This window comes from Dromaius novaehollandiae, chromosome 1 (genome assembly GCF_036370855.1).
Source record: "Dromaius novaehollandiae isolate bDroNov1 chromosome 1, bDroNov1.hap1, whole genome shotgun sequence".
Taxonomy (NCBI): domain Eukaryota; kingdom Metazoa; phylum Chordata; class Aves; order Casuariiformes; family Dromaiidae; genus Dromaius; species Dromaius novaehollandiae.
In genome coordinates this window covers 47,614,569-47,633,996 of record NC_088098.1, presented here as the reverse complement: position 1 = coordinate 47,633,996, position 19,428 = coordinate 47,614,569, and the positions used below count along the sequence as shown (strand labels likewise).

Genomic DNA, 19,428 nt, shown 5'->3' with positions numbered 1-19,428 from the left:
ACACAATGCAGCTTTCCAAAGGAGCCCCTAGGCTACAATAAATAAAGTGAGGCTTCACATGCAGCTGTAGCAGTGTGGTTTCCTTTCTCATGTGGGGATGAAAATTTAAAGCAAAAGCTTAGTTTAGAAACTAAAAGGGCCAGGAAATGGTACAGGGTGTTTCTGCAGGAAGAGGAAGTGGGGTAGGAGTGGGAGATGTGAACCAGCTCTGGGGCAATAGCACTGAGGTCTGAAATTCCTGGGCTCACTAGGCACCCACTGGCTCACGTGTTGTAACCTGCCCTGTGTTAGACCACTTAGTGTGTGCCCACAGGGTAGTGCAGTGACAACATATAAAGTCTGGTTTAAAGCTAGCAGCCTTGATGGTGCTGGTCTGATAACCACAGCTGCAGGGGCTTCAGCACGGGTTGGAAATCTTCCCAGGAGAAATGGGTAACTACCCCGGCAGGCCGCTATGCTGCAGTGGGCAGCCAAATTACTATTATAGGGATGCCCTCATGGGTTTCTGTGGTGGACAATGTTAAGTGTACCCTGAGAACAGGATTAACACCAGTCAGCAAGCTGGCAGGTAGGCACCTAACCTGGCCAGGAGAAATAGCGAGCTGTGCATCTTGCCTCCTGCCCTGCACAGAGCTAGGTGTTTCTCAACTGGTTACTCCAAGATATGAACATGAGCATGGTGATGGGCCCTCAAACTCAGTAATTCTAGGACCTACTGTACCTACCCATGGTGTATGAACTCCAAGTTCAGCTTCTTCCTTCTGTGCCTGATCTGCAGCATTTTTGACCACCAGCTCTCCCTTATAAGTGCTCTACCCTCCTGGTTCTGGCATCTTCTGTTCTGTGTGAAATGAGCTATTAAATGAAATGAAGTGTGAGCGTGATGCTGCAGGCTACAGCATTGTTGTTAAATCATTTGCCCTCAGCCTCAGAGTATGGTCAAATAATATGGTTCTTTCAGTAGCAAAACTGGCTTGAGAAGTTTCTACCACCTGCTCTTACTTTGGCCTTACTCCTGCAAGCTCCTGTCACAGGGAGCCAGCACAGCAAAGGTCGTCACTGAAGTGAGCCAAATTAAAAGCAAACAAGAACTCTCTACGTTTTGGTGTGGGTTTTTAAATATCGAAGGTCAGGACTGTGCCTTCTGCTGCAGCTGCACAGATGCAGCAGTGGCAGCATAGCCATGGGAGCAGCAGACTGCGTAATGGCAAGATGATGTAGCTGGCCATCAGGAACTGCCTAAGCCAGCTACACCACTGAAATATAACCACATTCTCTAACTGCAAACCTCCCACTAGTTATAGCCTTGGGGTGTGCTCTGAAACGGCTACTGAATTAGACCAAACTAGGCAGGCAAGCACATGGTTTAAAATCCCCATCAGAGCTCATGCGTGAGAGCAGACTTCCCCTCAGGTCAGTAGCTTCAGGACTGTACAGCTGTTTCTGGCCAGTAAGAATATTAGGGATTTTCCTTGTGCAATCTTGGGCCCTGGAAGGCTTTAGGCATTTCAACAATTAAATACTGATTCTGCTTGGCAGAGTCAACATATGGACTCTGCTACCACACATGGCCATCAGAGCCTTGCAGGCTATCACTATGTCAGTTCAAGTCCATCTTCCCTACTGGTTGCTGCTGTGACAGCCTGCTGTGTGAGAAACAGTATTAAAACACTGTGAATGCAAGCAAAATGTTTAACCTCTGCCTGTCCTTGCCCTAAAGGGCGACACTGCAGGGCCATGGGCACTGCTTCCCCTTATCTCCACTTCCGGCAACAGCAGCCTTCAGCCCTTTCCTCCCTCCATCCTGCCCCCATGTATCACGCTTTGCGCAAACAACTTTGCCAAGCTCTCAGCGAGGCACACTACCCTGCATGATGGCAGGTTACTTAACATGGCTCTTCCCAATAAGTCTTATCTTGATCTAAACTGCTTCATTCATTGCTCTTTTAATAAAATAATTTTGTAGATTAACATTGCATAGATTTTCTCATTTTCATTTCAGGAAACAGTCTTATGTCAAAAGAGATACAATAGAAACTATCTTTATGCACTGGAGAGGAGGATAACTGATATGAAGAAACACCAGATGGGTAATGCTTGGTAAAGTTTCTTGAACTAAAGGGCTGGTAGGATGAGCAGGCAAAAAATTTATCAGTAAAATACAAGTCCAATTTGTTTGTTGCCCTTTTGTAACTGAAATATTCAATGTCTGCTTGATTATAATAGTTCCAAAATGACTGTCTTCTTTCAGTAACTGCTCATTATCCCACACCTCTCATTTTTATACACGATTTTTCCTTTAACTATAACATAGTCGATCAATGCCTCATGTCCCCCAAACTGGTAAATCAAGTGTTCCCACCTGAAAAGACAACAAAATGTTTAAGAATATAAAAGCAGCTCACATACCCAGTATATACAGCTATTAAAAAAAGTTTAGTTGAACCATGGGAAAACACTATTCCATGTTCACAAGTTGATCTCTTGTTGCAATGCTGTATGAATACACTGAGTTAATATACAAACCAGCAGAGAATTCCTTCCACAAAAGGAACAGGTATTATCTTTAGATAATTTGTAGTTACGTACAGATTATTTGTAGTATTAGCCCTAAAAGTCTTTGGCTTTATTTTCCACTGGAGTGATTAATACTTAAAGAGAAAGAAAGTGGGTCTAACATGCTAGCACTGTCCCTTTTTTGCAGATGAAAATAATTTCAAAACACAAATAATCCACTAACCTCTCCGCTATCCATAAGATGATGGAAAAAATAAGTCCTTTATGTTAAATTACATTTCAAAGAACAAAAGAAGAACATACCTTGATGAATTTATAATAATGAGATCCCCCTGCTTGCCATTCTCTATGGAGCCATGTGTGTCCGATTTTCCCAGAGCATAAGCTGCATTAATTGTAGCAGCTGCTAATGCTTCATTCATTGACATCTTCATGTTTACACAGGCTAGATGCATCACTATAGGCTGGGAGGAAAGTCAAGTGGAAAATGTGAGTTACCAATAACACAAATAAATCTGTCTATGCCACAGTGCTGGGCACTCTCTCCCCCCACCTTGAGCAACAGTTGTTGTCCTGTGTGATGTAAATCTTGTATAATCCGAAAAGAACTGTGAAATCAGGAACCTTGCAAGCCTTTTTTCTAAGCCTCTCAAGTGCATATGAGCAATCACACCCCTTCAGATTTCAAAAATTCTGGCAAAAAAATGCCAACCCACATAAATAAGCATTTTCAATAGTCTCTAAGTCAGGCATACAGCTCTCTTAGTGGAGATGAAGGCTCTCTTAAGTGTGCAGGATCTATTCACATGTTGTACTAGTAGGAGACTTCATATTTGTGCAGAGTCATATGTATCAGGAATAGCTTACCATTGAAGAACAGTATGCATTAGGATTAAAATCACTGCCAAGAGCAACTATAACTCCTTCTTTTAACATTTTCCTAGCTTGAGGTTGCTTCAGTCTAGTGGGAAAAAGAAACTTATCAGTACAATCCATTCAGCTACTACATGATGAATCACAAGAGCAAAAGTCATTACTGAGTTTGGCTACATTCATGCATTCAGTTAAACTAATCATTTTGGAGATAAAAAGCCAAATTCTGCTCGTGGCTATCTACCTATCATCCTACTGACTGCATAAACGGAAACTGTGATCCAGTGCTTTTACAGTAACTGTGTTGTGGTGGTAGCTCCTCTCAAGCATCAGAACCCAGCCCAATGCAATTCTGGTATTTATCAAGCCCTCAACTAGTTAAGGATTTACAGGATGAAATCTTTTTTTCCTCAAAAAAGTAATTTTCTAGTCCTTACAGCTTCAAAGACAGACTTCCAAATATGAAAACTGGCATAACCAAAACCACATTCTCTTCCTGATTTTGTGGGCAATTTTAAACAGTTATCCTAGGCTATGAATTTACTTTGTATACATCAACACATTTTTCTCACTTAGCAATGTTAATACAAAAGGCATCTTCACTAGTTTAAGGATTAGCTACGACACAAAAGCCTAATTCTCCCATTGACACTTATACAAACAACCCAATAGGGTTCTGAAACTTCACGGTAGTGCACGAATCTATCTTCAGAGATGTAACCTTCAGCCTACACATAAAATCCCCTTATACCATGAGCATTATGTCCCAGGTTTACATTGTTTGGTAATTAGAAAGTACCTTTGTAGTAATTCCCAACTGAGCTCTGACCCTATGAACACTTACATCTACAATCAGCTTCAGTACCTGGAATAGCCTTTTCAAAATCGCTTAGCCATTGGGTAAAGCTGGGTGATTAAGTGTTCACAAGGCTGAGGGCCAGCCTTAGGAAAGATACTTTCTAAGAAATTTTAGTCATAGCTGCTGTAAAGCCAACAGCAGCAAACATCGTTTCTGGAAATAAAACAATATAACAATAAAAATGAAAAATTGGGGGTAGCAGAGCATCTGCTGCTCTTAGTATTTTTGAAGACACTGCAGTTAACAGAAAAGAACAACAAATATGATCTCAAGTGTCTACATCTGATGCAAGACAATCCTCTCACTATAGAGACTTCTTAGTAGATTTATGAGAATATACTACGTATTCCATCCACAATATGATCCCCTGGTGGTTAACTAGGTTTAAAAAGATTTGTCTAAAGAGCTGTTCCCAGTTTTTATGCATCCCTCTAGCCCCTATTTTTCCCCTGTTGCCTTCTATTGCCAAACTCCTCCAGAGTACTGCAAGCAACTGTTAACCATGGCCAAAATTACAGTGTTGTTACCATTAAGCAAGTCCTCAGTTGCGCTCTCTGCTCAATTTTGGTCTTCATGTGAAGCCCTGGCTGCTATTGCTTTTCTTAAATGTAGTGAATGTTGTAGGGGTGGGACCTTTCAAGGTCTGAGCTTTCACAATTAGCACTGAAGTAGCTGGTGAAAGCCAGCATCTCTACCACCTCACAGCATGGGCAACTTTCTCTCATATTTGGTATTTCTCAGTGTTTGGCCCTTTATTACTTCTTTTTACCTGTCATCTCTTGTGTCTGAAATAGTTTCTTTATTTTTAAAGTATATTAGAATGGGAGGCCTGTGTTCTACAAATGGTGATCTGGACACTGGAACAAATTAGGCCTCGTTTCCTATGGTTGGTTATTATCTCATACCAAGTCTGATCCTGAGGTTACACAGTTTCCACCACACAGATTCTCTAGTGTGTAACGTGAGTTCAGACTGCAGCCTCTTCCACAGCTAAGTGTGTTGTTGTTGTCTCACTTTTATGTCCTTGCCTAATGTAAATTTGCAGGACCGCAAATTATCTTTGAGATCTCTATTCCAGTGCTGGATTTAGTTGCAATCAGCCAAAAGGTTCACAAGCACTGGTGCAGGATGCTAACAGCTGACCACAAACACAAATATAAAAGTGAACACAATCAGAGTGACAGATGTTGACACAACTGCACAAGCCCTGAATCCTCAGAAAGCCAGCCTAACGGAAAATAACCAAACCTCAATCAATTCAAGGATCTTCTTTTCACAGAAAGGAAGATACTATTGGGTTGTGGTCTTCACCATCTTGTTGGCTTATTGGTGGCATTAGGGCTAAGGAAGTGATCCACTTATGCTTATCTAAAGCATCTGCATAGGGAAAATATAGTATTCTTAAGGAAACGCCACTGTTGCCTGGGTAAAATCAGATAAAATCTAGAAATAATTAAATGTTAACTAAACATTATTCACAATCTTTCAGTAAAGTTTTCTTCTTAAATGAATGCCTGATTATTATCTTAGCCTGTCGTAAGGGTTAAATTTTGATATTGACTGAACCACACCAGATCTACTGTGAGCTATCTCAGAAATAGGGTATTGCTTTATTTTTGAGGAGCTCACCCAGAAATAAGACATATGTAGGCCCATTCAGCTCTTATGTGTGACTGTCTTCACTGATCCAGGCTCAGTTATGGGCTAGACTCAAGCCTATGCTTTTACATTAAAAAGACACTAGAATCACAAACATGTTTTTGCTGTTACAAAAAGTCTGTAGTTTTCCTCCAACAGGAGGCCTTACCTTAGCATGTAGGCAGTGGTTGGTAAAAGGACAGCTGCACACTTAGCTCTTGCCATTGCAGTGATACCTTCATCACTAACTTCTTCCAAGTGGCTGATAGCCTGGGCTCCTAGTTCAGCTCCAAGCTAAGCAAATTGTCAAGAAAATTACTCACAGCTATCAGTTGATTCAGTAAAGCAATACTGTTATCAAATGATTGGAAGAGACAATTCATTATTTATGTAAAACTTACTGAAACAAAAATCACAAAGAATGCTTGAAAGAACAAATTAAATGCAGAGACAAAATATTTGCCAATTTACTGCAGTAAAAGCTAATCACAAAAAGAGTGATTCACATCCAAGAGTGGAAGCACACCTTCAGTGGAGTATTTAAGTGAGGAACAACATGCAAACTATGAGACAGCTATGAATAAAACCATTACCAACTCCCGTTCATAAAGTATCCAGCAGAAGAGGGTTCATAAAACAGACACTGGCTGCAGAGTAAATGCTGAAACTGCTGCCTTCTATGGTGAAACACCAAAAAGGCTTTTATAATCAATCAAGATTTCATTTCTTAAATACAGCACAGAATCACTGAGCAGACCCCACAGGAAGGGGGCAATGTTCAAATGATGGTGAAACATAGACTCAGACAGACTTTAATAAGATAGTTGTGAGTCTATTCCTGACCAATCCATCCCTGTGTGTGTGCTTACTGTGCATCTTATTTCATGCTGCTAAGAATACATTTAATGAAAAAGTTTTTTTCCAAAATGTATATAAATCATATTTTTGTCATTCTTGGGTTCATAGATATCCATCTTTTCCATCTGTATCACATGCAGAAGATAAGCAAGGTCAATGTTTGATTAGGCAGTGCACGTTACTCATGAAGGTCAATGATTCCATGTCCTTAACTCCAAAACTGCACAATGGCTGTACTTTCCTATCACCTATGAATGGTCTATTTTATAAAATCTTAGAAAAGAAAACCTTGGTTTTGAAAACTGCAATTATTCCAGAAATTCATCTCTCACAAAAGCAAAACACAAGCAAAAATGGCTTAACTGAATGACTGAACATTAAGAAAGACGTACCTCAGCAGATTTCATCGGATGGAGTTCATCACCATGGAAGTTAATCTGTAACCCTGTATCTTTTCCAGCTTGAAGAATTCTTCTAGTAGAATCCAGATCAAAGACTCCCTTCTCACAGAATACATCTATGTTGTTGACATGTATTTCACCACTTAGTTTGAGTTCTTTCAGTTTAGGGAGATGGTTATGGATAATGTCATCTGTGGCTTCAGTAGCAGTTCTCCCTCTAATGAAAAGAAAAAGTTATAGAGCCACAAGAATAACATCTTTGAAGTCTGGCAAGTATTCAAATCACATATGAAGTAACTACATTATTTAGAAAATGTTGTAAATACAAATCGCTCAAAAAAATCATAGTATGTAGCAAAAAACAGTTATTTTTCTCTCTTTTTCTAAATTAAAGAAAAAGCTTTTGTTGACAGTATTCTGGAGTATCTCCAGGTCACACAATTTTGCTTCAATCATTGCCTTGATTTTAATCCTAGATTATCATTTAATATTTAAAATAAAAATTAAAAACTATTGCAATTCATGTACACTCAAACATGACTGACTTTCCCTTCAAAGAATATTAGATTTTATTATACTATATATTCTTTAGGTTGACTTTTTTAGATGCTAACCAATATATATGAAATTTTAAAACAAATTCTTCTGTTTTCCTATTTAGTTTGACCTACCTACACTGTATCCTAAAACACAACTATTTAAAATATGTAAATGATTATTGAAATATTTTAAATACTACTCATGCAATATTTTTATGCAAGTATCAAAGCTCAAAAGGCATGTGCAGCACAAATTGTTATTTTAACTTTACCTCTGCTCCACCTATAATACCATGTAGAGTGATTGCTAGGTAGGAGTTTCTAAACCAAAAGGGCCTCCTGATATTGGATCTGCTAAGGTCACAACCATTTATGACCTCCCTATTACACAAAGATAGTCCAGAAGAGACCAGTAAGTGCCTATGAAAGAGAGAACAATCCCAAAACATGTAGCAGAGTTATTATTTTGCATTTTTAAAAATCTAAAGATGAGTGAGATATTGAAGCTAAGTGTCTATGACATCTCAAGCCTCATTTCAGGCACCATAAAAGAAGCACAGACCAACATCATGTGAGTGCCATATGGGGGCGAGTTCAGAGTTTTACAGTGACAGTAAATTCAAGGAGCCAAACTCTGCTGATTTACAAATGAGGCTGTGCAATTAAAAACCAGAGCTGAACCTGGCATCATTGCCTTTCTTTTGTTCATCTCGCACACAGAAATTCTCAAGATCTGCCCAAACCAAATTTCCAAAATGGGAAAAAATGACTAGTGCTGGCAAGTCTGAAGGTAGGCTCCTCTTAAGACTCAAGAGACTCCAGACACCGAGGCTTTACAAGAAACACCATCTACTGCAAGGCTCGGTAATACTCAAGAGGTGACACCTTTATCAATTAAATGAACTTTCTGGTGATGCTTCTGCTGTAAGCAGCCAAACTTGCTACAGTAAGTTAACCCCAAGTGTAAGAAGCTAGCATGCAAGTGGCTTAGCAAGAAGTCACAAAACTGTTCTGGCAGCAGCCCCAGGAGGTTCTAAGGCGCATTTTCCACGAGTGAATGTAACATTGTTCTTTTGTTCCATGTTAAATAAAATGATTGCAAAATGATTTAAGGTTATCAAAATTGGTGGTAATAAGTTTGCGTGACTGTGATCACTACAAAATTATTATAAGATTATTAGGCTCTTTATGGCTATCTTGCCAAAAATTGCTATTAAGTATCTACAGCAAAAGAGAGAATTACATTTTAAAACCTACATAAATCAAGATTTAAGTAAAAACAATTTTTAAGTCAATCTTAATCTTTTAAGTGTTTGCATGATTTATGCATAACTGAACTACAGAGCAGTTTTACAGTGTATAATGATGAAAGAAAACTGGCATAGCCATAAATGACTTGGAAGGTGGCTGTTTAACAACTCCCAGAATATCTTGAGATAGTACACTTGTCTATTTAACATGCAAGATTTGACATATTCATACATACTGTTACCTGGAATTTACTTTATTTTGGTGGAAAAAAGACTAGTTATAAGCTCTTTTGGGGGAAGAGGAAAGTGCTAAGAAATATATAATGGTTTTGGTTTAAAGCTTGAGTTTTATGTTACCATTAAATCCTCCAAATTCTTATTAAAACTTCTTGAAAGAAGTATTTGGCATTTTCAGATTTTAGTTGCTTTATTTTAACCATCTTCCGATTACTGAAGATGATACAGAATTCCTTTTGTATAATTGTATTAACAGAAAACATTTTATATTCAAAAAAACCCCCCTAAGACAGGGTAATTAGATTACAAATAAATTTATTCAGGTCAAGTGTTCCTGAATGTCAGAAGAGGTAGTTTTCTGGTGTATGCATTTTTTTTTCTTTTACATGAACATCTCTTAAAGCATTGCCACACTATCCCTGTGAATGTTACGCTTGCTTCCATCTTACATGCCTAGTTTTGAGGCAGCCTGCTGCTTAGTCCATCAAAATGTCTTAGTTTCGTGCACACTTACCTATCCAGAACTCCTCATAAAATTCTGTAAAACATTAATTCTTTCATACAATGAAATCTCATAACCTGACGAGATTATTTCCATCATTTGGGGGGAAAAAAATAAAAAAGCCAAAGACAGAAAGACTGGCTTGATATGGTACATCTACTTCACCCATCAGGCCACTTGTGATTAAGTACATTTACTTTACACTTATCCTGCACTCATACCTATAAAAGGCATGTAATTCCTCAGAAACAGTTAAGATATTGTTTGCTAAAACATATAAGGATTAAATGCAATAATTTTTTCTGTTAGCTGATCAAAATAAAAACCTGAAACAGAGTGCAAGTTGCTCCCTCTCTTCCTTCAAATTAGTATTTAGGATAACCCTTTGTAAACAATTATTATTGTTTCAAATATACTTTGTTATACTTTAAAAGGGCTGGGCAGAAGAAATCTTCCTGAAAATAACAGCCAAATTTTAATGCAAAGCAGTAGTATTTAAAAAGAGCAAGACAATCAAGTCACATTACTTTGGAACAGAATGGGCTCCACAGTAGGTTGATGAAATGCCAATATCCATGGATCGCTTAGCTCGTTCAATCACTCTGAGCATTTTAAGTTCTGTTTCTAAGTTTAAGCCATATCCACTCTTGCACTCAACCAAAGTAGATCCTGCTCGGCACATACGTTCCAGTCTGTGCTTGAAAGTACTGAACAGCTCTTCCTCAGTGGCTTTCTGAGTGTGTTCCACAGTGAAATGTATTCCTCCTCCAGCCTGGTGAATTTCCATATATGAAGCACCTGCCAGCTTAAAGAAAAAACAAAACAAAAAAACAAATAGCTGTTAAATGTGAATTTTCTATCCCAGAGATTCTGGGATGCTGGAAGGCGCCTTGGGGTCTCTGCAGTGGAGAGAAAAAGAAGAGAGAAAAAAAATCCCCATTAATTCCCCCCTTTTTGCTTCCATCAAATCCTCCGTTTAAGTGAAGAAATGATGCAAGAAGCCAAACAAACAGGATTATTCTAAATATTTTCTTCCCCCAAGCCCAGGGGAAAACTCATCTCTAGCTTAAAAATTCACTGCGGGGAGGAGGGAGGCAGGGGACAACTTAAAGATTACGATAGTAATAGAAGGTGACACTCTTGTATTGGCCTCTATGAATGCAAAAATAAACCAAGTCTGGCTGCAAGGGCTGCAGAGATACTCCTCTTTCAGCATCCGAGCCTTCAAAAATCATCCCTTCTCTCTCAGGTATACTATCTAACAGAAATTATATTGTTTTCTACAGATGAAAAACAGGAGTCAATAGAAAGCAGAAATAGTTATGCATAAGAAAGCAAAGAGAAAAACACAGCTCTTTAATTTTATGATGTTACCTTCATTGCAAACTCATGAACCCTGTCACCAGCCCACACTGGATGCGTATGTGCATCTACCAAGCCTAAAAAAACACCAAAGCAAATGTATACTCAAGTTAGCTCACTGTGCAAGAGAAAAGCTTATGAATATAGAAGCAAATTAAAGGGACAGCAGAAGTTCCCCTGTATAGCTTCTACTGCTTGAAAAGAAAGAAAAACGCAAAGCCAAAAACCTAGGACTTTCTTTAAAGGCTATTTTCTTTTAATTGTGTTTAAGTGTATTTACATCTCTATGCAAATGCATCAGTTGCTCAGTTTCTTATGTTGTTTTAGATGAAGTTTTTGAACTACTGAAGAAGACAACTGATAAATTACAAACTTTGAAAGTTCATTACACATCAAGTTTGTGTTCTTTAAAAAAAGCAAAGTGCTTAAGCTGAGCTTGGTAGTCTAGCACTTACTCTGGCAATAGTCCACTGACTCCATGGGGAGGTTTTTCTGAGAGCTGTGAAACCAATATTACTGAATGCCAGCATCCATTTCAGACGAAACAGATGCCTAGCAGTTAACGTGCTATAACATTAGTTGCAAAGTTTAAAATGCAATACACGTGCTCAGATTTATTTTTTAATGCGGTGATTTTCAGAGTACGTTAGCAACTTAAAATGCTGCACTGCCCCTTTGCCTCCAGGTGCCTGTGGGCAGGACACAGAGACTAAGCTTCACTGGTGAACTGCTGATGGACAGAAAGGGAACAGGAGATGCAAGTCTTAAAGTCACGGAGAGGGCCAACTACCTTACATTGTTACTTACGCTACGCAAAACAGATGTAAGATGACACAAGAGGAGACAAAGCTCCCCTGTGTAGCCAGAAAACCAGCCAGAGTGCTGCAATTTTATCCTTAAAGCACTCCTGATAGGGCAACTACTGTATTCTCCTCCTCCCCCACCCCAAAACAAGGTAGGACTCAGTTCAAAAAAAATTGGTAATACATTACTTAAAAGTGTCTTTCACAGTATTTCACAAAGACAGGTGAGTGTGGGATTGATGGCTTGACTCAATTTGTCAAGCAGGCCAACTCACTGAAAAAAGGCTGGAAGAGGTCTGAATGGTAAATGGTGACTGAAACGCTAATTAAAAAAGCACTAGAGATGGTCAAGGAAGCTGTCTGAACAGACCACTTCAGAATTGCTCAGATAGATAAATGGCTGGTTTCAAAAGGGTATTTAGCTGCCTAAATTCAGTGTAGATGTCTAACATCCCACTGATTTTGACTAGAAATTAGGTTCCTTTGCACCCTTTTTGGATCTGGCTTTGAAATTTGTCTAATTAGAAACAGGCTTGGGATAACAAGACAAGTAGCCTAGCTCACCAGAAATGCCTTTGGGACACAGGGTAGCAGAAGACTGCCACAGGCAATGGTCTTGTTATTGAATATAAATTACCGCATTATCAAACCAGTACTGAACACAGAGGGAAAAGGGTTGAAGAACTATCAATGCACAAGTACTTTGTCTCTAAGCACTTCTAGTCATTTTCCCTTGGATCATTATGAAAAATATACCTACCTGGAAGTACGCACTTCCCAGAGCAGTCAATTACTCTTTCAAATGAAGCTCCTGAAAACTGATTGCGAATAGCATCTGCCTGGCCCACAGCTTTTATATAACCATCTCTGTAAACAACAGACAACGAACTAAGGAAGCTTGCATTTGTCAAAGACCATTTGCTGAGCTTGGCTTTTAAACAGAGCTCCTGAAGCAAAAATGCTTTAAAAAAAGCAGGTAGGGATCTTGGGGATTGTTAGCAGGACTGAAGATGCACACAGGCATTGGCTTGTTAATTTTATGGATGCACAGAAAATGACAGGGAAATGCTATGTATTTCAAGCTGTCTGCAATAATGCTTGTCTTGTCCTCTGCTTTGATCTCTTAGGATGATACCTCGATGCCCTTTTGTTCTGACTTCTGCTAGATAACATTTTTACTCTCTTGGGGAGAATATATATACAAGATTCCTCCAGCAAGGATCTGCAGGGCATCCTTGTCCTCCAGAAAATGCAACTCTTCTTGCCAGCTTCCACTGCCTAGGTCTGAATCATGCTTTGCTGTACGGTTAAATCTATTTGGGGTTGATCTTCAATTCGATAGGAATTTTCTTAGGGTGGAGCTTGAGGATTGTACTGGAAGTCCCAGACTGCACCGGATAGATCCCCCCCAGACAGGCGTGGAGCTCCACCTCACCTACCCCAGGGAAACTTCCCAGGGCTCAGGTGACACCTCTGTTCCTTAAGCCTTTTCTTTCCCCAGCTCTTTCTAAGTCATTGGAATAATAACTGGGAGTCATCACGGGTAGCTCACTGAAGATATCTCCATGCTATGCAGCAGAATTTTTAAGAGGCAGAAACAATCACAGTTAGAGCATTTGAAAATGGGAGAGCAAAGATACAATTAGAGACATCAACTATTAAGTACAATTCTATTAATTACTAAATAATTTATATGATTGTTACTAGCTCATGACAGTGCAACTAAAATAAAGCAGGGACAGAAAAGATCCAGAAGATGGTAACGCTTATGATCAACAACATGCTGGAAGCTATCTTTCAGAGGCTAGCAAAGTAAATAAAGGATTAAAAAAAAAGAAAAAAAGGAGGTTATCAGGATTGAAATAATCAAAATTATGATAGAAATGATTCACTGAAATCTGCTTTCATGTTGCACGTACCAAAGAAGACCAAGTATATCATACACAAACCAGAAGAAAAACCAGCACACTCCAGCGATTAAATAAGGTTAAATATATATATATATATATATATATCTGGTCACACACAGGCAGATGATCTATGTGCTTTGCTCTGGTACTTTCAGGAGCCTGAAACTGATATCCAGGAATTGAACAAGCAGTAGCAAAGAAGCGAGTAACATCCCTTGAGATACATATTTTGTCTTCCACAAAACCTATTAGCTGAATATCCCCAGATGATAATATCATAAATTTTGCAGCACACCCAGGCACTAGGTTGACCAAAAACGCCCCCTCTTCAGTTTATGCAGCGAGATGTGCTGTGATCTCTATCCCAAATGCTTCCAAAAAGCACTGCAAAAAGTTTTCAGGTAATAAAATACCTATAAACTGCTATTTGAATACTACAGGGATGCAGGCAAAAATCACGATGCAGACAGGCGAGCCCAACTTAATTAACAATAAACACTAGCCATAATGTTAAAGGGCACATTAATAACATTAAAGCCAGATTTTCACCCTGGCAGACCGCCACCGTAGCTGTGGCGCCAAGGAGCAGTTCACAATAAACTTTCTGATTGCTGCCTTATAAAGTTAAATACATCTGTCCCCACCTCGGTCTGCTGTCAAGTCTTTAAATAAATACACAGATAAATAGATCTAAAATGTATATTCTAATAAAATATCTAAAATATATAGATATGTTTAAAGGCCTGACTTATGTATAAGCCCAGCCATCACGGTGCCCCAGCTTTTGCCCAAAGGCCGGAGGCGGCAGCCTCCATCCGCCCCGACGCCGCGGTGAAGGCCGCCGCGCTCGCGCAGCCAGGTAACGGCAGCCTCAACGGCCGCGAGCCTGAACCGCCTCGTAGCGCCCCGCACCCCGCCGCGCCCGGCGCCCGCCCGCACCGGCCCACCACCACGCTGGCGTGTCGCAGCACCGCCAGCCGCTCCGCGCCCGCCTGCAGCAGGTACTTCTCGCCCCGGCCGCAGACAAGCACCAGCTGCTGGGCATTTTCCAGCAGCAGCCGGTACTCGCCCGCCATGGCCGCGGCCACGCGCGACGCCCCCCGCGGCACCAAATGGCGGGCGGGCGGGCGGTGCGGGGGCGGTTCCAAGTCCCCCGGGGCGGCGCAGGAAAAGGCGCCTCCCGCCGCGCCGGGGGGGTCCCCGGGGGCGGCCCGCAGAGCCCAAAGTGTGAGGCAGGTGCGCTATGGAGCCCCTTTCTCTTTCCTTAACAGCCCCAGGGATCATCTCTTCTCCCAGCTGGTTGTTAGCTCATCTCTTGGCATAAAAACACAGGGGTAGGAAGCAAAACACCCTCCCAGCAGGGCAAGTGAAGGCAAAAAGACTGAAGGATTCCTGTTAAGTGCCCTTGGCCACCGGTGAGGTGAGGGGTGGTGACTTGTCCTCACTGGTACCACATTTGATGCTTGATGGGAATCTGGGCTAAATAAGCTACAGGGCTTTAAAAGTGAATTTGGTGCTTGGCTAGGTGAGGGAATACCTCTCCTGCTGTAGTCTGGGGTGAGATCAGCTGTAAGTTGTGCTGATTTATAAACTCCCAAGGAGCACTTTTGCCAGCTGGGAAGATTTGTGGAGTCTTCTAGCTCCACTGCCTTACCTGGGGATTGACCTTTGCCAAGAAAAACTAGTGGCTGCTGGCTTCCCTCCAGGAGGGAGCCCCAACCCCAGCTGGCTGTCAGCCTCTTTCCATGTAGCTGTTAGGCCCAGGTGTCTGGAAAGTTCTGCTTCTTCATTTGCAGCTTCCCAGGCCTTGCTGGCGTCCTGCTCGTTGTGATGCCCCAGGCCTTGCCGGTGTGCCAGCACCTGCCCCTGACGGAGGGTAGCACCTCTTGCAGCACCGGCCTCTGGGATACTCCGGCAGATATAGCTGACACCAATTCATCTCTGTGCTCTGTGACTCTGCAATCAAGAGGTTTGTTAGAGTCTACTGCCCCCTACAGAATTAGAGGTGGGAGAGTTTGGGAAGAAATACTCTCAGTAGGGGTTTTTGGTTGTCTTCTCTCTTCAAATATTCCTATTGAGTATGGGGCTCCAGTAATCCCTAGTTAGCAAAAGGAGCTGATCAACAGAACTTCCAGTTGTTCTTACATTGCCTATGAGCGTATCTTCTTGTTAATAAGGGCTGGGCTGTTGTCATACTTCTTCATAGATGGTCCCTCAAACACCTGTCTGGTGATTATGATCTTTGTTGGACACCTTCAGTATGTGCTAATATTTTTTTATGTTGGAAAAGAGCTCAATTTATAATGCTTTTAACATGCTTATGTGTATATGCATACATATATTCCTGTACACCAGAAACAGAGGGATATGTTGGCTCTTCGAATGAGCCTTTCTGGTATAGTCTTTTCATCAAACAGTCATATTTTCTTCAAATAGTCTTTTCTTCAAATACGCAGCTAAAACCCAGTATTTTGTTGATTGCATTTAAAAACAGACCTGAAAAGTCAGTGAAAGTGCAATAGTGTTGGGTGTGCTCTTGTGATACTGCTGCACTTTCTCAGTACTGCACTATGACATAATCTTTGTCTTCCTTCTAAACACTTCTTGCTACGCATGCAAAGGATTAGCAAGCAAGGTGGTAGATGGTGCCTTACTGCTTCCAGGAGTTCCTGCTGCTTATTTTGGCTTTCCCCAGCAGTACCACAGTATGTAATGAAAACAGAAATTAAAGAGGAACATTTCAACAGAATAATGGCAAGGGCAGAAGGATACTCCATGGGGGGATGCATAAGCAGCAGTAGTCATGCGAGACCTGGTGTGTTAGGAATGAAACACAGCACACTATGGTGGAACTTGGCCCTCACCAGATCAGTCCTGCCAATAAAAGCAGTGGAGAAAGGATAAAAGAGCCGCAGCAGAAGGGAGCACACCCACTGCACCTGGTTCACCTCTGTATGTGGTAGGATGGCAATAGAGAGATTTACAGTGGGGACTGGGCAGCTTCACTGTGGCACTGTCTTGTGGTATTTTAAATACTGCAAGATCATCTTCCTTTTATTCACAGATATTTTGGGGCAGATGTTCAATAAGCTGCTGTTTTTGCCCTTGAGAGAGCAAGTGAACATTAAATTCCAACCTGTATTTGCATATTCCCGTATGTAATTGCATGCCTGGCCATCCAGTTCTGTGAGCAAGGACTAGAAGGCAGACCAGCCTCAATGCTTATTACATTTATTTTTCTCACACCTACACTTTTCTTGCCTTTTGTCTATTTCAGTGATTCCAGAGAGAATTTTGAAGAACAAAGATGACTTCTGCAGCTTTATTTCCAGTGATCCAATCTCAGTCTCCAGTCACTCATAAAATTAGTTTTGGTAAAAGGGATAAAAAAGGAAAGATAAATTCTGTGTCTTGCTTAATACCTCTGAGAAATGTCCAGTTATTCTCTAAGGATGAACTTGAGTTCTGTGCACTAGTCTTTTCAGGGAACCAAGGGCAGATCCTGACTTAAATCCTCAGAATAGATGTAGATTTTATGCTCCGTGAGGTAGGAGTGTGTTTCATTCTCAGTCTTACGTTCTGCCTGCAGAAACATAGAACCCAGGTGTGCCTGTGTATTTACATATTTCCCAGTTCTCTTCTGGAGAGAGAGGTTGGAGGTTTTCCTCTTTAGTAAATCAGCCTATGAAGAAAAAGGCCAATCCACTGCAAAACTAGTGGTGTCAGAGATTCAATGTCTGATATATTTTTAAAGTACTGCCCAGAAGGGTAAATGCAGGAGTGGTGTGTAGATCACATCATCAGGAATTTCTTGAGTGTGATATAAAAAGTGCAGATTCTAAAAATTGAGCTGTATTTAAAAAATGTTAATGTTAGAGTTCATTGGATGTAAAGATAGGAAGGTAGAATTAACAGAGGAACCCTGACTAAATTTCTTAAGTTTAATGGGCTTGAATCACAACTTTAATGTGCTAGTAAAAGTGCATTTTGAAATGAATTTTAAAAATGATATTTTAAGTAGTATCCGATTATAACATTTTTCTGCAAAATTTTATAGATGTTGATAAAAACATTCAAAAGAAAGTAACTCCCTTCACAGTGAAAGATGGAAAGCCAGTTCTTTACAGAGATGCTGAGTCTTGGTCCGCTGAAAAGGTATGTGTTCCTAAAATTGTTAGTTTGAATGATAATGTCCTTTGGTCATATTGCTTATGATGTTATCTTTGTGTATTTTAAGTTTCTTAAGTTTGCCAGTTTCGGTTGGAAAATAATTCATTTCACCAAAAACTTAAACAAAGCAAGACAGTAGAAAGAATAGACAAGGAAAAAATAGTAAAAGTAGAGATAAGTAAGAAATTCAATTGAATATCAGATTATTCATTTAACAAATTCAGGTCTTTTTGCTGATGCTTCATGTATGATACACTTGCAGTTCCCCAGAGAACATCTTTTCAAATGTGCTGCCAGAGTTATTTTAGAATGTTCATTGCTGTAAACAGCATAAAATCTAATAGGAAAGGCCCGGGACTGGATATCAAGATCCAAGTTTTAGTCCAAATACCACCTAAATTTTCCTTAAATGTGTCAGTTTTTTTCATCTGCTAGATAGAGTTCATAATCCTTTACAAGAATTCATAATCCTTTCCAATAATACACACAGTGTGATGAAGAGTCCTGAAAGAAGATAATATGCATGTCTTAAGAAAAGTCATTTGCTAGTGAAATTTATTGAGTAGTATTTCACTGTTTGCAGAAGTAGTGGAGGTTACTGACACCTCATCATCAAGCATGGAAATTTCACCAAATGGAATAAACTGATTTTCAAATGTGGAATTGACCCAGACTAAATTGCAAACTTGTTATGTACGCTTAGCTTCCATCATAGCCAATTACTTGAGTTTTACATTAAATTTACAATTATTTTTGGCATAGCTTTACAGAAGTAAAAATGAAGGAGTTCTGCATTTTCTTTTTCTTGTTCATGAAAATTTTGCATCTCTCAAACCATGGAAACTTTACAGTTACTCGGAGTAGCTTTCTAAATCCTCTGTCTGTTCTCAGGTTTTGTCTTACTAACGTTTTTGGTAAATTCCATAAACTCCTGGTGATGCAAAACCTAGTAGTGCAGTGTACTTCCTAGCTTTGAATGTTTGTCTACCTTCAATGAAGTCACTGGGTGTGCTTGTGCTCAAGTATCTTGTTAAATTATGTCTTCAGTGGCTGTGTCAAGACTTAACCTTTTAGAGGAGCACTGCAGCTTGCCCCAGGGGGCCTAATTCCACGGGAATGTGTCTTTTTGAGCACAGCAGAACCTTTCCAACCTATATGCCTAGGTTTCCTTTTTGCAGAAACTACAGAGAAGCGAAGGAGATCTTGTGTGCACCTGTGACACAGGACCTGTTGTCAGGAGTGAGCATATGGACTGAATGCACATCCAGACATAGGAACTGGCATCAGTCCAGCATCTGGTCTTACAGCCAAAGCTAGTGATTGTTTCCAGTCAGTGACTTGCACAAAACAGAATGAGAGTTTGCAACATTTTGTCTCTTAGCAACAATTGGAATTTAGGGACTCCTCAGATAGATTGTGTAGTCTTTTTTTTTGCTGTTCCTAGGAATGTAAGCGTTTCCAAGAAATAAAAAATGCACAGCGAACATCTTGTTCTTAAATGGACAAAAT

The 19,428-nt window shown here is 40.2% G+C and overlaps 1 protein-coding gene across 1 annotated transcript; it reads right to left on the bottom strand.

Moving 5' to 3' along the window:
- Window positions 1-1,930: 1,930 nt before the first annotated feature.
- Window positions 1,931-14,881, bottom strand: AMDHD1 (amidohydrolase domain containing 1). The gene is made up of 9 exons (XM_026123215.2): window positions 14,689-14,881; window positions 12,600-12,706; window positions 11,049-11,113; window positions 10,202-10,479; window positions 7,138-7,363; window positions 6,057-6,181; window positions 3,385-3,478; window positions 2,821-2,981; window positions 1,931-2,362 (listed from the first exon to the last, which is right to left on the bottom strand). The coding sequence occupies exons 1-9, from the start codon at window positions 14,823-14,825 to the stop codon at window positions 2,248-2,250; spliced, it is 1,308 nt and encodes a 435-aa protein (XP_025979000.1). The 5' UTR covers window positions 14,826-14,881; the 3' UTR covers window positions 1,931-2,247.
- Between the last annotated feature and the right edge of the window lie 4,547 nt (window positions 14,882-19,428).

What these genes read in the sequence shown, in the direction of transcription:
- AMDHD1 (XM_026123215.2), bottom strand. Translation starts at nt 14,825, where the DNA reads ATGGCGGGCGAGTACCGGCTGCTGCTGGAAAATGCCCAGCAGCTGGTG. An exon ending in GCCAGCGTGGTGGTGGGCCG is followed by an intron (nt 12,707 to 14,688) that starts GTGCGGGCGGGC and finishes TGTTGTTTACAG; the next exon opens with AGATGGTTATATAAAAGCTG. An exon ending in GGAGCCCATTCTGTTCCAAA is followed by an intron (nt 7,364 to 10,201) that starts GTAATGTGACTT and finishes TCTTTTCATTAG; the next exon opens with AGGGAGAACTGCTACTGAAG.